Source organism: Aythya fuligula, chromosome 29 (assembly GCF_009819795.1).
Source record: "Aythya fuligula isolate bAytFul2 chromosome 29, bAytFul2.pri, whole genome shotgun sequence".
NCBI classification, from domain to species: Eukaryota; Metazoa; Chordata; class Aves; order Anseriformes; family Anatidae; genus Aythya; species Aythya fuligula.
In genome coordinates, this window is record NC_045587.1 from 829,303 (window position 1) to 845,983 (window position 16,681).

At 48.7% G+C, this 16,681-nt stretch overlaps 2 protein-coding genes across 4 annotated transcripts in view; one reads left to right on the plus strand and one right to left on the minus strand.

Moving 5' to 3' along the window:
- Positions 1-3,019: 3,019 nt before the first annotated feature.
- LOC116499845 (transmembrane and death domain protein 1-like) lies at positions 3,020-3,679 on the plus strand. Its single transcript, XM_032204696.1, has one exon. The coding sequence runs from the start codon at positions 3,020-3,022 to the stop codon at positions 3,677-3,679; it is 660 nt and encodes a 219-aa protein (XP_032060587.1).
- Positions 3,680-9,977: 6,298 nt separating this feature from the next.
- SCN8A (sodium voltage-gated channel alpha subunit 8) overlaps positions 9,978-16,681 on the minus strand; it is a 52,442-nt gene continuing 45,738 nt past the window's right edge. For all 3 annotated transcript variants that reach the window (XM_032204760.1, XM_032204762.1, XM_032204761.1), the window contains exons 22-27: positions 15,641-15,925; positions 15,183-15,236; positions 14,108-14,245; positions 13,321-13,425; positions 12,280-12,550; positions 9,978-11,338 (exon numbers count right to left, since the gene is read on the minus strand). In XM_032204760.1, the coding sequence (XP_032060651.1) occupies positions 10,191-11,338; positions 12,280-12,550; positions 13,321-13,425; positions 14,108-14,245; positions 15,183-15,236; positions 15,641-15,925 (2,001 nt within the window). In that variant the 3' untranslated portion in view covers positions 9,978-10,190. The remainder of the gene's footprint in view (positions 11,339-12,279; positions 12,551-13,320; positions 13,426-14,107; positions 14,246-15,182; positions 15,237-15,640; positions 15,926-16,681) is intronic.

Here is a 16,681-nt window from a genome sequence, read left to right on the forward strand (position 1 = left end):
TGAACTGTAATGGTCTACCTCAAGAAATACTGTATTTTAAAAAGAAAAGTATTACACAGTATTAAAGAGATTACATGAAAGCCCTCCTGAGAGCTCGCGGCTCCTTGTTCCAGCTCTTGCATCCCCCAACTTTTTCAGCCCTAATGGGGTTTTGGCACTTTGGGTAAGGGTGGCTGTGGGATACAAGGGGACAAGGGACAGTAGGGACATGGGGGGGGTCCAGGTGTGCCCCATCCCCTCATTAAGACCCGGCCACCACCAGGAGGGGATTATTCCTGTAGAGGACCCCCCACCCAAATTCTGGGGGGCTCATGGATTCAGCATGGCCGTGGGGCAGTTAGCTTTGGGGTATCAGTGGGGTTTTAGTGTCGGTGCTGCTTAGGTTTTTGCTGCTGCTGGGTTATGTTGTCTCTCTGTCAGCACCAGGTGCAATTTTTAGTTTGTTTTAAGCTGAGTTTTAAGCTGACTAACAGCAGAACACCTGCCTCTGCTGTTGCTGGTGTCAGTTTTGCTGGTTCAAGATCACACTCCAGGGCTGGAGGTTTTTGGAAAGGGAAGCTCTCGATTATGGATGGGGACCTGGCAAATCTGGGCAGACAGGGGGAGCGAGGCAGTTTCCTCCTGAAACTCTGTGAGATTCCCATCAAACGAGCATGCGCAGCCTCGGAGGGGAAGCTGTGCTTTGATGCTCTCATTAACAGCCGCCTTCGTTAATGAACGTCAGGGGAAAAGCCGGCTGGGTGCCTGCTTGCTCCTTTTCCCACGCGCCTCGGTGGGGCTGGCGGGCGGCATCGCCTCTCCCTCCGGGCTCTGGGACCGCGGCTCAGCGGCGGTGCCAGGCGAGCAGCCTGGGTCGTGGGGCAGAATTAATTTTGCTAATTAGCTGGGCGACACCAGGGTGCCTCCGTGGGCAGCGGGGCGAGAAGCTGTGGAGGGCAGGGGGGCCGTGATGGCGTTCCTGGCTCTTGTTGGTGTCCGTGGAGGTGCGTGGAGCCCTTTGTGCTCTGCCTCTGTGACAATGAGGCCAGCCCTGGCCTTTTATTGGGACCCCCTGAGGTTACTGTGCTATGAATAAATTACTTGGTAGATGGGCTGCCGAGCTGCAAGCCTGGAAAATGGGAAGAAGGCTCCTTCCTCCTCCTCCTCCTCCTCCTGCAAAGGGAGGCTTGGTTCTGCTGTTCCCCACCTGCTGCGAGCATCCCAAGGCCGAGCACGCAGAAGCTGATGGCACTTCACACCTCACATCCAGCCGGTGGGGTTTGGGGTTTTGCAGTGCTCCCCTCCCCCTGTCCCTATACGGGCCGTGTTGGGTTTCAGGGGCCCCTTGCTTGGGCAGCAGCCTCTGCTTTTGTTCCTGAGTCCAGCCATGGCCAGCAAAGTGCCTCCATGTGCCGGTGAAGGCCCCTGGCAGTGGCTGAGCTATCACTGCTGGGGGGGACCCAAAATAGTGCCTTGGGGAGAGCAGAGCTGGGTCCCAGAGCATGGAAAGATCAGTTGGAGGCTGCTTCCAGCTGGGATGTGATGGCAAAGGCGGCTGAGGTGGATGTTTCCTGGCACTGCAGAGCACTGAGATGAATTTGCAGCCGGGCCCTGACCTTTTGGAGGGATTTGGAGACTTGAAAATGGAAAGCATGCATGCAGCTGGGTAACCCCATGAAGTTGGTGAACCCTGCCTGCTCTCGTCTGAACCAGCCCAAGCCCCTGGCATTTTGGGGGATGCTCTGATCTCCCCAGCTCCTCTGCTTCTCCCAGCAGGAGAAACCCACCTCCACGTGGCAGCAGGAAGAGGGCAGAGAACAGGTTTGTTTAAAAGAGACTTTCTGTAGCAAGCTCTGATAAGAGCAGCATAGAAAAAGTGATCTTGTTGAAGGCCTCTGTGACAGCGGTAGCCCACAGCTGGATTTGGGGTTTTGTCTTGTTGGTTGGTTGCTTTTTTCCATGCAGAATTTGTTCAGTTTTGGTAGGACCACGGTGCTGGGTTGGGTGCCTGGTCTCAGGCCACTCAGCTGGGTGGCTCCATATGAACCTGGCCAGGTGTGTGCCCCATTTAGACAGAGGCTGAGCTTTTGGTGAGGTGAAAACTCCTGGAAATGCTCCCCAGCAGGGCACGAAGCAGCCGTCCCGACCTCACCATCACCCTCCAGACCTCTCCTTACTGAAGCTCCTGAAGGTCCTGGACCAAAATCTTGGAGAAATCCATTCTCCAGGGGCGATTCTTCTCTGATCTTTGCGATGGGATTGAAAACAGCCTCCACAATGTGTGATTTGCCTCCGTGAGGCTGTGATAGTCCTCGTCCAGTGGCTAAATCCATCTGAGGTGGCAAAGTCAGCTCCAGACCCATCCCTGCCATGCCTGAGCCCTGCAGCTTGAGGGTTGCAGGGTTGTGATGATGGAGTGAGCCAGGAGAGGGGATGCTGGAGGACAGAGCCCCCTAATGCCAGCCTCACAAGCCTCTGGTGAGGGCATTGGTCCCACTCCTGGGTCCCTGCCTTGTGCATCACCCTGCGCTGGGGCTGTCTGGGGAGAAACACGCTTGTTCTGGGAAAAAGGAGCCTTATCACGACATGGGTTATCAAGTGTGAGTGCCTGGGGAGGCTGCTGTCGCCAGGGCTGCATTGCCACCTCGTGGTTACGGCTCCTCGGCTGCTCCCTGTGCAAAACCCCCTCGGTTGAACCCTGCTCTGCTTTCTGCTCCCTCTGACTGTGGGGTGGAGAGGGGAACGGGCCCCATTTCCAGCCCAGTGGGGTTTGCAGGGCTCTGCAGGGAAATGGCAGCTTCTGCCCTTGTGTTTAGGAGCGGGGCTGAGGCTGGTGGAGGTGTCCTGGCTGAGCCACGGCCAAATCCTCTCTTGAAAAAGCAGTGACAAGTCCCTGGGGACAACGGGACCCTGGAACAACAAACTGATGCTCAGCCCTGGGAGGGACAAGGACAATGCCACCAGGGTGACAGGGGACACGTCCCTGGAATGTGGCAGCTTGTGAGGTCACCTGGGGGAGCCGCGTTGCTGGGACGTGACGATGTCAAGGGTACCCGCAGCACTCATCCTGCTCTCGCTGGTGGCAGGCAGCCGGTGCAAGGACACGGTGGCAGACAAGGTGGGACGGCACACCATGAGCCGCATCGCCGCGCTGCTGTCCCTGTCCGAGTGCCGCCAGCTCCAGGGACAGCTGCTGGGACCCCAGGAGGACCTGGGGGAGACGGAGCTCCCGGGGGGCAGCCACCGCCACCGCCCCGGCTGCTCGGAAGCCCTGCGGAGCTGGCTGGAGTCGGCGGGAGAGGGGATGTCCTGGGACCTGCTGGTCCGCAGCCTCCACCAAATCAGGCGCCCCGACATAGCCCGGGAGCTGGGGAAAAACCTGAACCAGGACAGGAGCCTGGAGCTGCGCAGGAACGTGGAGGAGTACGGCCGCACCGTGCAGCACCTCACCTCCTCGCGGCTGCTGCTGCAGGGCGAGCAGCCCGCGGGGGCGCGGGGCAGGAGGGCCCTGGCTGGGGGCATGGGAGATTTGGGGGAGCTGCGCTTCGAGAGGCGGCCGCCCCCCCCGTACACCCGCAGCCTCCTGGGCTGGGTCAGCTCCGTGGTCTCCGGCATCCTCGGGGGGTTCCTCGTCTCCGTCCTCGTCACCCTGGCTGCTGCCTACTCCTGTCGCTGGCTGCTGGGCTCAGGCACCACCTGAAGCAGGGACATCACCCGGACCAGAGCATCTCCCAGAAGGGGCTGGAGGGAAACAGAGCAGCAATAAAGCCTCGTGGAGAGGCTGAGAGCTGGAGGCCAACTCCGTGTGTTCTGTGTTCTCCTTGGCTTTAGGAAGCCCTGTAGGAATCCCCTCCTGATGAACTCCAGCAACATGATTCAGAGGATCAGGTTTGAGCTTGTCACCCGATTCAGTCCGTTTTGCCTTTCCAGGGGGCTGACAGCACTGGCTGTGGAGCATCCCCAAACACCCCGAGGTGGCTGCTTCTCCTGGCAGCCTCAGAGTCCACCCTCCATGCTGCGGGGTTGCAGGTTGGTGATGCTTGGAGGCATCCTGGTGGCCACAGGTACCTGGGCAGGCAGCACTGCGATGCTCTGGATCCAGCACCCCCCTGTCCATTGGGCTGCAAAGCTTCTGGGTGCCCCCCAGCACCCAACCTGGGCAGAGGCAAAAGCTCTCTGCTGTGTTATTAAGCTAAACCAGGAGCTGGGATTAATTATTCGTGGGACAGAGGTTAATTATAACACCAATGCCTTGATGCACTATGGTCTTGGAGGTGTTTTGTGCTGCTTGGAGTCATCCTGAACACCCTTTGCTTTCCTGGAGCTGGGTTTTGGGATGAGTGTGCTCTAGGTGCTCAACCTGTGGCCAATGTGAGGGCTTTGGTTGCTTGTTGGGCTGTCTGCTACATTGGGGCTGGGCTTTTCGCTCCATTTCTTAGCCAAGGAACTGCTGTGCAGTAAATAAAAACCTTTTGCTTTGGTTCTGATTGCTGTCATTCGAGTTAAAAATCTTTATTTTGCATCAAGAAACAGATTGCATCAAACCAACCAACAAGCAGTGGAATACAGTAACAGAGAAGAAAATAAAGGGCAAATAACACCGACTCATCTTTTTTTTTTTTTTCTTTTAAATGAAATTGTATCTCCTGCCCTTTAGAGAGTGCTGTTCCCTGAAGCAGCAGCGCGGTCGGTTCCTGGCACAGGGCTGCTCCTCTCGGGGCTGCTCCTTACAGTAAGCGAAGGTCAGAGCCCAGCGGCCGCCCCGCTCGCGCTGTTACCGGACCTGGGGGAGCTGTGGGAGAGGCGGCTTTGCCATCTGCCATGCTGCAGCACATAGGCCACAGGAACCGGGGCGTTTGAGGGGGCAGGGGGAGGTAGGGAGCAGAGATTTGAGGATGCTGCATCCCTGACAGCCTCACCGCAGTGAAGGACGAGGGTGTTTACTCTGCAGGGATGGCTTTGTGAAAGCCCAAGGTGCTGCTGCTTAGGGGTTACAGATCTGCCCCTAGTGCCGTCTGTTTGCAGGGGTAGGCTGATGTCCAGAAGCAAGCACACAGCATTTATGGCAGGATGCTTCCCCCAATGCATTTTAGCACTTGGCCTCCTTGAACACAAAAAGCCCGTTGAGCAAACAGCCAGCCTTGAACCCAAAAAGCTCAGCTCCGTGTACATCCCTGTATCGCTCTGGTACCACGTCCCTGGTCAGAACTAGGTCACGTTATCGCTGTTGTCCTTTGCATGCTTTTTGGGATAACTCAGCCCCATCCCTGTGAGCAGGAAGAAGACTTTGCACCTCCTGGTTTCCAGAGCTGCCCAAGCACTGAGGCAAGTTCGTGTGGTGCTTTTGGGGCACAGGACAGGCATTTACCGTGCTCAGCTACATCGTGAAGGTAACAGAATGATAGGGCATCCAAGAGAGAGAATGAAACCAAGCTGGACACAGCTTTTTATTGCAAATTCCAAAGTAAAAAGATGTACAATACAAAGGAACTCAAAGTCCAGACATTGAACTCCCAGCCCGCTGCATTTCCCTGTGCTCATTCCTACCTCCCCCGGCTGGTCCCGTCCTCCTCCTTTCTTCCCATAAAGCAGAGAATAAAACCTGGGGGTGCTGGGGGAGCAAGGCTGCCATGGGGGCCTTGGACCAACCCCTGAGCAAAGCAAGCAGCGGGGTCTCACCCCAGCAGGGGGAAGCTGCCTCAGCTGGAGCGTTGCTGGCCAAGAAGGGTTTTTGTAGCAGCATTTTTATGGGCCAAGCCGGTGCTGTGCACACCATGGTGCCCGTGCTAGCTGCGCGTCCCAAATCGTTACACTCAGTTGCTAATTAAGCCTCACAACACCCCTGTGAGGTAGGTAATGAGATGCCCATTTTACAGATGGGTAAAAGTGGGAGCAGAAGGCAGGGGTCCTGCTCCCCATACTGAGAGGAGATGATGTTTCTCTTGCTGGAAACCTTGTCCTTTGTGCGCATGATTACAGCATGCAGCCACCTGGCAAAGGGGAAGTGATTTTTGTTTCTTTTTAATTTGTTTTGAAAATGGTTGTGTTGTTGTCCATGTCGAGGCGCAGTGCCTGGCCCTAAAAGTCGCGTTTAGTGAATTAATTTGGACCTAGCAGAAGAAATAATTTCAAGGCGCTACCTTGGCCATTTGACGAGCAACAACTCAATTCAGATCCTGGCCCTCAGCGAGGTGAGGCACGGAGCTCAGACACGACTCAGCCCTTTGGTTCCACAGAAGATGTGTGAGGAGCTGGAGCTGGTGCTGGGCTGATGGGGTCGATGCCCGAATGGATGAGGGGCACCATGCCCATGGCCAGGAGCCCTGTGGCCACCAAGCCACCGGTCCCCAGGGATGCCCTGAGCATGGCACAGGACTGGGAACAAGGGCGAGCCAGGCACTGGCAGGAGCTGAGACACCAACCTCCCCCCAGCAGCCTCCTACTCTGGGCTCTCTTGCACGCTTTCAACCAAAAAGCAACAAAAAAAAAGAAGTATGGAGGGGAAGGAGAGTGCAACCAGGCAAATAACTGGGACACCGAGACAACCTTACCTTGTACAGTGAAAAGGGTAACGTTTATTTTATTGTCTTTTGGCTTATAGTAACGTAATTCTTAATCATGTTGGGTAAGAACATTATGAGCCACCATGCAATTTCTAATACACTAATCTTCACTATTGATCTTGTACAGCTTTAACTTTTTTTTTTTTTTTTTTGCGGCGGAAAATTAAATAAGTCAAACTCGGGTGTGGCCTCTAACATCATGGTTTTATTAATTTTTTGTTGTTGTTCAACATTGGCTTCTATATTTTAAAAAAAGGTGAACAGGAGAAGTGAATAAAGCAGCTTTAATTGGTATTTCCTTTTTTTGCCCTTCCCCTCTGCTCTTTTCAGAACACGGTAAGAAACTAACCAAAAAGGGGAATTTTATAAATGGGGGGAGGGAAGAGAGCTACTTGTTGTAGTCTTGACTTCTTGGCTATGCCCCTTTAATTGCCAACACCACCCTCACTTTATGCCCACAACCCTGAATCTGGAATATAAACTCTGTGTATGCCTTTGAATTCAGACTTGTGTATGACACCGACGTCCTTAATGCTTTTGGACCCAAGTTCCCCTCTGTCCTTGGCTTCACCCAGTGAAGACGCACCGAAATGCAGATCCGGTATCTTCAGCACCTGTGCTGATGGCGCTGCCTGCCCCGAGCAGCAAACCGAGATGAAGAACAAAGCAAAAACCCTGCAAAACTTTTCTCTGAGCAGAAGGACTTGCCTCCAGCCAAAGAACAGGTGAAGACACTGTTTGTTCCTCTCCCTTTTTAAGCCATACCGATTAACGACACCACCGGCCTCTCGCGTTTCATACAGATCTAACGTTTAAAAAAATAAATATATATACAGAGTCTGAAGGGATTTTTCTGAAAGTAATTGAGCAGCTTAATGAAAGTGCCAGCATGAACGCTAAATGTACCAAGCTTCACCTACGAGTCAATAGCCCAGCTTAAGAACAATTATGAAGTTTAGCCAAATCTTGCATAGAAGTGGTCAACTTATTGCACATTGGAACCCAAAAATGCCTACTCCTGATGTTGCAAAGATCACTTGCAATAAAGCCTTTTGATTGTTTGTTTAAATCTATTTATTTTTTTTTTTTTGGAGGGTAGGGTTTTGTTTTTTTCTTTGGGGGACAGTTACTGGCTATCTAAAGTCTAAGGACAACAGAAAGATATTAAAAAAATAAAAATAAACATGGACAATGGCATAAGCCAGAAGCCATTCTATTATTTTTGTAGTTCTTTGTATTTACAAAAAGGCATGCTGATAAAATAAAATGATATATTACAGTATTTATAATATTCTCTTAAAAAGTTCAACCACACTTTTCAGCTATTTTTTTTTTTTTTCTTGTGCTGTTTACAATGGAGCCTGTACATATGTATGCTTTTTCTCTGTTATTATACATCATATCCTAGGAGCGACTGGGGCAAGAGCTGACAGGATAGAAAAGGTTCCTTGCTGTGTGCCTGGGCGCAGCAGAGCTGCTCCCGGCACGGCGATGGCTGGCCTGCGTGCGGCGAGCGGCTGACTTGGCACGGCTGTCTGCTGCGTGGCTTCCTGCGCTGCGAGCGACTCCTGGAAAAACGTCATGGGGTGGGGGGGGTGAGCTTACGCCAACCAGGATTCCTCCTGCCATCGACAGGTTCTGGTGTCTTTTTTTTTCCGCTAGGATGGGCGCCCTTGGTTTTGGTCCACGGTCCAACACCGCGCTCGCGTGCGGCGCAGCCCGCGAGATGCCCGGCTGGGGTCGGCAGCGGCGCCGACCCCGGCGTCTCTTTTGGGCTGCAGCGCTGCCAACCTTACCCTGTGGGGAGACCCGTGCTGGCCCTGAAGAAAAAACAGCGCCCAGAGCACTGGCTGAGAGCTGGCTTAGTCAGGAGGACACCGCGAAACGTGCCGGGGGACGGCGGAGAGGCTGGGATCGCTAGGAAAACAGAAATGTTTGACCTTCTCTTCTGTGGCGCTATTTACTGCTGCAGCGAGAAGACTAGGCAAGAGGTAGCTCTGATTCCTACCCACCCTGCAGGGCCTTTTTAGTTGCCAGTCCGTGAAAGCGTAAGAGATGGGAAGGAGGCGAAGGCACCTGACGCCCGGCTCGCCCCCCCTGGCACCCCCGGGCTGGTGCTGGTCCCACCGCCCACGGGCACGCAATGCCTTTTGCTTCCAAAAAAAAAAAAAAGCAAACCACAACTCATGGCTACAGAAGCATAAAAAAAAACACAAACCCAAACCCGTGCAGTGCTGCAAAAGCCAACGGAGGAGTGGAGGAAGGGGTCGGGGCTGCTGAAAGCTGCCTGGAGCGGGGATCCCAAGGGCCGTGGGCCAGCTGAGTGCGGTGAGCTCCCTGCAAGCTCCCCACATCTCTACCCATGGAGATGCCATGCTACGGTCTTTAGCACTTATCTCCACAGGGGAAGGAAAAAAAAAAAAAGTGTCTACGCTGCAGGATGGAGGCTGACTAATAATTAATATTATGCTAAATATCACAGGATACAAATTAACTTACTGGCTGGTATTTAAGCCCTAGATTTTGGTTTTACAGTGACAGAGTATAACGAGCCATTCTCAGGTTTTAACATCTCCCCTTGGATGAGGTCCAGAGCAGCATTTAGTTTTGTTATATTTCAGTGTGCAAAAGACGGCTGTATGGGAAAAAAAAGACACGCTGTTAAACATACACACACACAAGTATTTCATCTGCTTGTTTCATTTTTTTTTTTTTTCTACTGGCAGGTCTATGAAAGATTGCTAAGAACGGGTAAGTACCGGTGAAGGGCATGATTATTGTTAAAGTTTATCTCCAAATACAGTGTACGGTAGTCAGTGGAGTGCCTCGAATTTATGGCTTAACACACTGCTGTGGACAGATTACTGAGTGTCTTGTGGCTTAATGATTCCTCATGCATGGTTCCTGGTCACGGCATGCCATCATGCAAATCGTTTCTATGCATTGAACGAGCACTTTTAGTTTTGGGGAAATCAGCCTGCGCTGGTTGCAGGCTGAAGGTACCCGATTACCCCATCTCCCAAACCAAGTAAAGCCCATGTAGAAAGTAGAATGCAGATAATAAATATCAAATAAACTATGACAATTAATTAAATGGCATGGGCTAAATGGGTGGTTAGTTTCTTTTTTTGTTGTTTTGCTTATTTTCACTTTTTTTTTTTGATTTTGCTGCTTAGCTAAATGCAAATCTAATTTTGCATGAACAAACCCTTTAACATCGTGACTTCTGGGTTTTCTTTCAATAATAATCAACAAAATGGGAAAATAAAATCCATTTTTGGCTGCTTTGGAAAATATATGAATCCCAGCAGCGGGTTTTGTTTCTGTGTGTGTGTGTTTTATTTTGCTTGTTTGTCCTAAGTTGCATTGACTGATGTGGAACATGCAGTATCCACCTGCCCAAACAATAGAAAATCCATTTTTTTTCCTTTTTTGTTTTTAAATGTTTGTTTACAAGGGTCCTTTAAACAGGTGGTAGGTCACTGCTTTAGATGCAACGCTGTCACATAGTAAGCAGACTATGTTTGGTATAAGATCTTCAGGTAAGTGTCTCCACAGCTGTTCTGTATTGATATATTTCATGAAGTTTGTAAACAATCTTTTTCACTTGCAAATATTTTTAAATTTGTACAATTCTATTATTTTGTCTCAACACTTGGATTCCCTGACATCTTTTTGTCTTTTTGCCTTTTCTCGTCTTCCTTCCTCTGCCCGTTGTTGTTTCTCCTTCTCAGGTTTAGTCACACTGTCATATGACGGGAGAGATGCTGTGGATGGGGTGCCTTCTTTTTTCTCCCTGTTTGTTCCTCCGTTTTCCAGTTTTGTGGGGACAGGCCTTCGGCTAACAAACCCCCGTCTGGCTAAACGAGCCCTGTAAGCCCTCTGCATAACCACTGCTGAGACTTCTTCCTGCTTACGCCGCAGCGTAGTTGTGATGGGCTCATAAGACACTTTGGAAGGGTTGGATGCCACAAATCTTTCCTCCATCTGTTGTCTCAGTATATCCAGCTCTCCACTGTCCCCCAGGACACGTTTGGTGAAGGCAAACAGGATGTCTAAACAGTGGATCCTGTCTCCACTTACCATAGGCAGGTCCATGGCAATGAGTTCAATGGTGTTGGGTTTGGGGACCCGGAGAGGATGTTCCAAAGCATCAGCAAAGTCCGCGAGCTTGCTGTACTCTATGAACTGCGTGGCGTCGGGATCGAACTTCTCCCAAATCTCGTAGAAAGTTTCAAAGTCATCCTCACTCAGCGGATCCGCACTCTCCTCTGTCGCCACGCTGAAGTTCTCCAGGATGATGGCGATGTACATGTTGACCACGATCAGGAAGGAGATGATGATGTAACTCACAAAGAAAAAAATCCCCACTGAAGGGTTCCCACAATCCCCCTTAAAACCACTCCCGGGATGCTCCTTGTCTAGATCGCAGTCTGGAGGCCGGTTTAGGATGGGCAGCAGCAGGCCATCCCAGCCAGCCGATGTGGTGATCTGGAACAAGCAGATCATGCTGTTGCCAAAGGTCTCGAAGTTGAACATATCATCTATGCCAGCCTCATGCTTGACGTAGGCAAAGTTTGACATGCCGAAGATGGAGAAGATGAACATGACCAAGAACAGCAAGAGGCCGATGTTGAACAAGGCGGGCAAAGACATCATTAAGGCAAAAAGCAAGGTGCGGATTCCTTTGGCTCCTTTGATCAAACGCAGGATACGTCCAATACGAGCCAGTCGGATGACTCGGAACAGCGTGGGTGATACAAAATACTTCTCAATGATTTCAGCCAGGAACATTCCTAAAGAAGAAGGAAAGGGACAAGAGTGACAATGCAGTGACGTGCAGTCTGCTTCCTCTTCTGAACCTAGGCAGGGGACTGGGAACACTAAACACCTTGATTTTCAGAAGGGCTCTGTGTTTATGAGGCCTCACTTTCAGGCATCTGAGTCTTGGCTAGCTGCTCAGGCTCCCCAGACAGCTCCCCTGCCTGGAGAGTAGGAGAGGTACAGCTACAGAGTGATTAATTCCACCTGTGTAAGGATGGATGAGCTGTTTCTTAAGAGGTGTCTGGCTGCTTAACTCTGCCATGGGATTCTAGACAACACATTCAGGTTATGGGCTCTGTTTTGAAAATGCTTGAACACACATAAGACTAATGTTATTTCGAGCAGCAGCCAAATTTTGATTTAAGTTTTACACTGCAGGACAGCCTCTGAGTTCCAATTTTGTTTTGTCAGTATGCCTGGGCACAGCTGCGTCCAGCCAGGTCTTTAAGCAACCCTGTAGTATTTGTGAGGTTTCCTGTGTTTTACAGATTAGCTGCTAAAAACAAAAACCTGTTGGAGGAAACTGGTTGATTCAACATTCAACTGAACTGAAAACAAGAGTGCAAATCACATGCTGATGTAGGAAGCACTGCAATGCTATTTTCAGTGGTTAGTAAGCATTATAACATTCCAACGAGGTGAGTAAAATTTCTGTTTTTAAAGACAAGGAGAGTAATTGTCAAGTGTTTTACTCCATACAACTGGAAATGAATGCCAGAATAGAGGGAGAAAGGTGCATGAGTCAGGACTTTAAGCTGCCAAACTCTGCCACCATCTCTTCACATGGCTAAAAAGAGAAGCCAGAAGTCCTGGTACCTATACATCCTCTTCAATGACAAAAATGTGCCTTACTCTGCACACACCAGGAAAAACAGCCTAACGCTCACAGCCTTCTAAGTTGCATTGCACTTACCCACAATGGACAGAATCACAACCACGAAGTCAAAAATGTTCCACCCGATGGTGAAATAATAGTGCCGCAAGGCGAACATCTTCAGCACACACTCACAGGTGAAGAAGATGACAAACACCAGGTTGATCCAGTAAAGGATGTCCTCCATCTGCTTGCTTTGTGTGTCTGTCTCCACCATCATGGTCACCATGTTGAGGCAGATGAGCATCATGATGACTATATCAAAAGCTTGCTGAGTTACAAAGTCAAAGACAGCTCCCTGAATACGGTTCTGTGCAAATGGGGAGAGACAATGATCCAAACAGGTTTGAACACAAAATCTAGTGTTAAGACAGCAAGTTGTTTTCCTTTTGGTAACAACGTGCATCAGGACATAGTTTTTCAGAATCCTTTAAGGCTTTCAAGGCACCCTCTAGCCTCAAATCAATTTGTTCATGGGAAAGGTAGGGAAAATGCTACTATTTATATCAAAAATGGACTACCACAACCCTACTACCAGCGCATATCTCACTCTTTGTTGGGAGCAAAGGCAGAGTGATGCAATTTCATTGACAGCTGGAGAAAGCAGCCAGGTCCCCCTTGCAGTGGTGGCTCTGACTGCAGGGTACATGAACTCACATCACTTATTTTGCATCCTGGCAGTAGTCAGGAAGAAGAGCAGGATGACTTATCCATAGCATTACCTACGAGACTCACCACAAAGCCTTTCACAAGGCAGGGAAACGTGCTTAGATCTTAATCAATGTAACCCACATGGCTGGCTGACTGTCCAGGACCCTACTTACTAATGCCAGGCAGCCACCCCCTCTCTCTGCATAGCCTCTCAGCCACAGCATTTTCAGATTGTTTTGTTGATTCAAGTGAGCCAACTGATTAACACCAACCACAGCTGTAGCATTTTAACCTTTCTCAGATCATACCTGGATTATAATGACAAGAACATGGTGATGTGCACTCCAGCCTGAGTTAGAACAAAGGCTGCTTTTGGAGCTGAAACTCCTTTGAAAGTCTATTCTGCAGTTCCCTTTATAACATACTCACCAGAGGTCGGGGAATAGGCTTTTGAGGTTTCTTTGAGCCCAGTTTTTTCATGGCATTATAGTACTTCTTTTGTTCTTCTGTCATGAAAATATCTTGACCTCCAAAGTAAAGGGGCAAAGGAAAACTGGTTACAATCAGCTCATGCACCAGAAAGGGAAGGAATAACATGCTAACTAAGTCATGAGGATACCTGCCATATGGGAAGTTGGTGGCAGCTATTTTAGACAGAAATAACTTATACTAATACCCAAGATCTACTGATTTTCTTTTGAAGAAAACGGAATATTTTTTCCTATGAATAACCCACTTTATTGCGCTATATCCTTCCCCATCCTCTCTATCTCATTTGTGATAAAGAGGTAGCAGAGGTGTTGTTTTTTTTGTTCTAAAATGGAGGCCATTTAGCAGGTATTCCATACACACAAATCCTTAGCTTGACTTCCAAAGAAGAAAAGCACTATTAGAGAGAGTGAAAACAACAGTGGCAAGGAGGATATCTTACCTCCAGTCTATATATTTCAGTCAAGGAAAAACAAATAAAGAATTAACAAACAAACAAACAGAAATGCATGCGGATTTATTCTAGGGAAAAGTTCCAATCTAGCTAGAGTTTTACATAAAGCTTTGGGTCACTTTGTACTCTCTGAGCCTGTTCTTCTAGTCCCAGTGGGGCTTGTGCCAGGAGCTCAAGGTCCTGGGCCTTAATATGCAGAAAAACCCCACCAGCTTGAATTATCAACATTCCTCAAATGGGTCTCAGCTCCCCTGCTAATAAGCAAATACTTATCTTTTTCTTTTGTTGATTGAAGTTGTCAATGATGACACCAATGAACAAGTTCAGGGTGAAAAAGGAGCCAAAGATGATGAAGATAACAAAATATATGTACATGTAAATGTTGTCCTCGTACTTGGGTTGCTCTTCTTGCTGCAAGGGAGAAGAGAAATAAATGACACTGCAAAGACATCACACAAATATAGTCAAAATGAGCTCTTGTTTCCTTAGAAGTTTCCTTTTTGTCTAAAGACAGCTTTTTTGTAACTTTCTACACCTTCTTAACTGTAATTCTGTGCTGAAGGGAGGTCCCCATTCTTCTCCCCAGCACTCTACCTCCCACCTGTCTCAGAAGCACAGCTCAGCATCAGCCAGGATGAGGTCAGTGCTCCTTTATGAGGCATACACAGTATACAGTAATTTGTAAATCACAAGGGAAATGATCACTTTAATGACAAGCACTGTCAAAGTGAAGGCATCATTCTTTCTTTTGAAGAGGGGAGTATAAATCCATCAGTTTATCAAAAAAGGGAAAAACATTTTTACGCTGTCTTAACGTTGTCATGCTGTTTGCTTCCAGCCTTGCACCCAGTGTAGGACAAGAAAAATCCATTCAGAAATATTTTCTTACAAGACCAAGGAAAGAGAATAAAAAGAAGAAAAAAGGAAGTATTTGCATGGTTCCAGCATGTAAGAACAAGAAAAGTGCCTGAAGAAAGAGCTCCAAAAGAGAGAATATCAAAAATTCAGTCACTTGGGTACTTGTTGATGAAGTGATGAAGGTTCATTGAGGATCTCCTGGCTAATTCCCCCCATAATATATTCTGATGACAAAATACATATTGTATTCATTTTTTCAGTGTATTTCTAGTCCACCAGGAGTTTTCCTGCCTCTAAAGCAACCAGGGGACAGCCCTTTTGGGGATTTGCTTGAGCATCTTTTATCTCACCACAGTTACAGCAGCAAATGAAAAGTCACAACTTGAAATACGTTACATAAGCATAGTTCTACATTTTTTACTGTTGACTTTTAGCAAAATAGCAGTGTGAACTACAGGAAGGCGAGCTTGTGAGTGGTCATGCACTTTACCTTTCTGGAATCTACTGCTGCATACATGATGTCCATCCAGCCCTTGAAAGTGGCCTAGCAAAGAAAACACATATTCGTTTAGAAATCACCTGAAATAAAGATGAACAAGCCTGCTTTGTGCCAGCTATGTCAGGGATTCCCTGGCCCTTGTCACCTCCCTTTATAAGTAACTTTAATATTACTTAAATATTTATCTTTTCGTTTAACCTAAATGTGCAGGTTTACTGTCAGCTCATGGATGATTTGGTTTGCTCTTTTAAAGAGTGGAGCTGGGAGCCCCACATCAGCAAAGGGATGAAAGCTAAAATGGTGGTTTTTCTTCCAGAACCAAACCTGGATGGATTTATTTAGTGGGATGCTGTATTTCATGGAGAGAGGGAAGCAGTCCAAATGCAGAGAGTACATCAGAAAAATCTTGGGTTTCCCACTACTAGGGAGGCAGTGAAGGCAAAACTTACAACTTGCAGGAGAGCCAGGTATCCTGCCCCGACGTTGTCGAAGTTAATTTTCACATTCTTCCATCGAATCTCAGTGGAGTTGGGCGGCATCAGGGCTTCGCAGTCTGTCTTGTTGTTAACAATATCTATTTCAAAGCGCTCCTCGGATGTTTCATTAAAGCAGTAATGATATTTCCCGGCAAACAGGTTAACCCCCATAATGCTGAAAATCAGCCAGAAGATAAGGCAGACCAACAACACATTCATAATGGAAGGGATAGCGCCAACCAAGGCATTGACAACCACCTGTGTTGGAAGGGGTGGGAAAAAGTTTCAGTACAAAACACAAGGCAGGAGACAGCAAGCATTAATACAGCTCTTTTTGGGGAGGGGAATAGGAGGTAAGGCCACTGACAGATCTGTGGCATTTACTCCACGCAGAAGTTGGCAGTGAACTTATTCCAAGCAGTAAAAAATCCAGCTTAAAAGCCACCTACTGAAGCTCTGTTTTTAAAATAAAACAGGCCAGCTTATTAGATTTGCTGGGTTTGGTTTTGGATTTGTCACTTCTTTCGGTAAACAACAATTATTTTAAATCATTTTAGTTGCCAAAAGGGAGAGGGGGGCATTACTGAGTGAGGCTCAAAACTCTCTTCTCGGTCTCAAATAGGCTCCTAACTACAATTTTCTCAGAGCCAAGCCTGAGGATGCTTTTGCTCACGGATTTGATGGGTCTTAGCAGCCAGTGGCCCTTACGGCCATTCCCCACTTTCAAACAAGGCTGTTATCACTTCGGCGCCTGCCTCCTGCTCCCACCGAGGTCACCAGCAAACTGCGAGAGGCTGACTTCGATGGGAACGGGACCAAGCCCCGAATTGCTTTGTTAGGACTAAGCAGTGAGTTGCTGTAAACATCAAGATCATATTGGTGACTAAGCAAGGCCAATCATGTTGTCTCAGGCAGACAGCTGAGCATGCAGCTATGCAGGCTCAAGAAGACAGAAAAGCCATGTTCCTTCCTCCAAACTGCAGCAAACACGGCAGGGAGTGGGAATGGATTTGG

Bases quoted from the DNA above. Each gene is read 5' to 3' on its own strand.
- LOC116499845 (XM_032204696.1), top strand. From the start codon at position 3,020: ATGTCAAGGGTACCCGCAGCACTCATCCTGCTCTCGCTGGTGGCAGGC.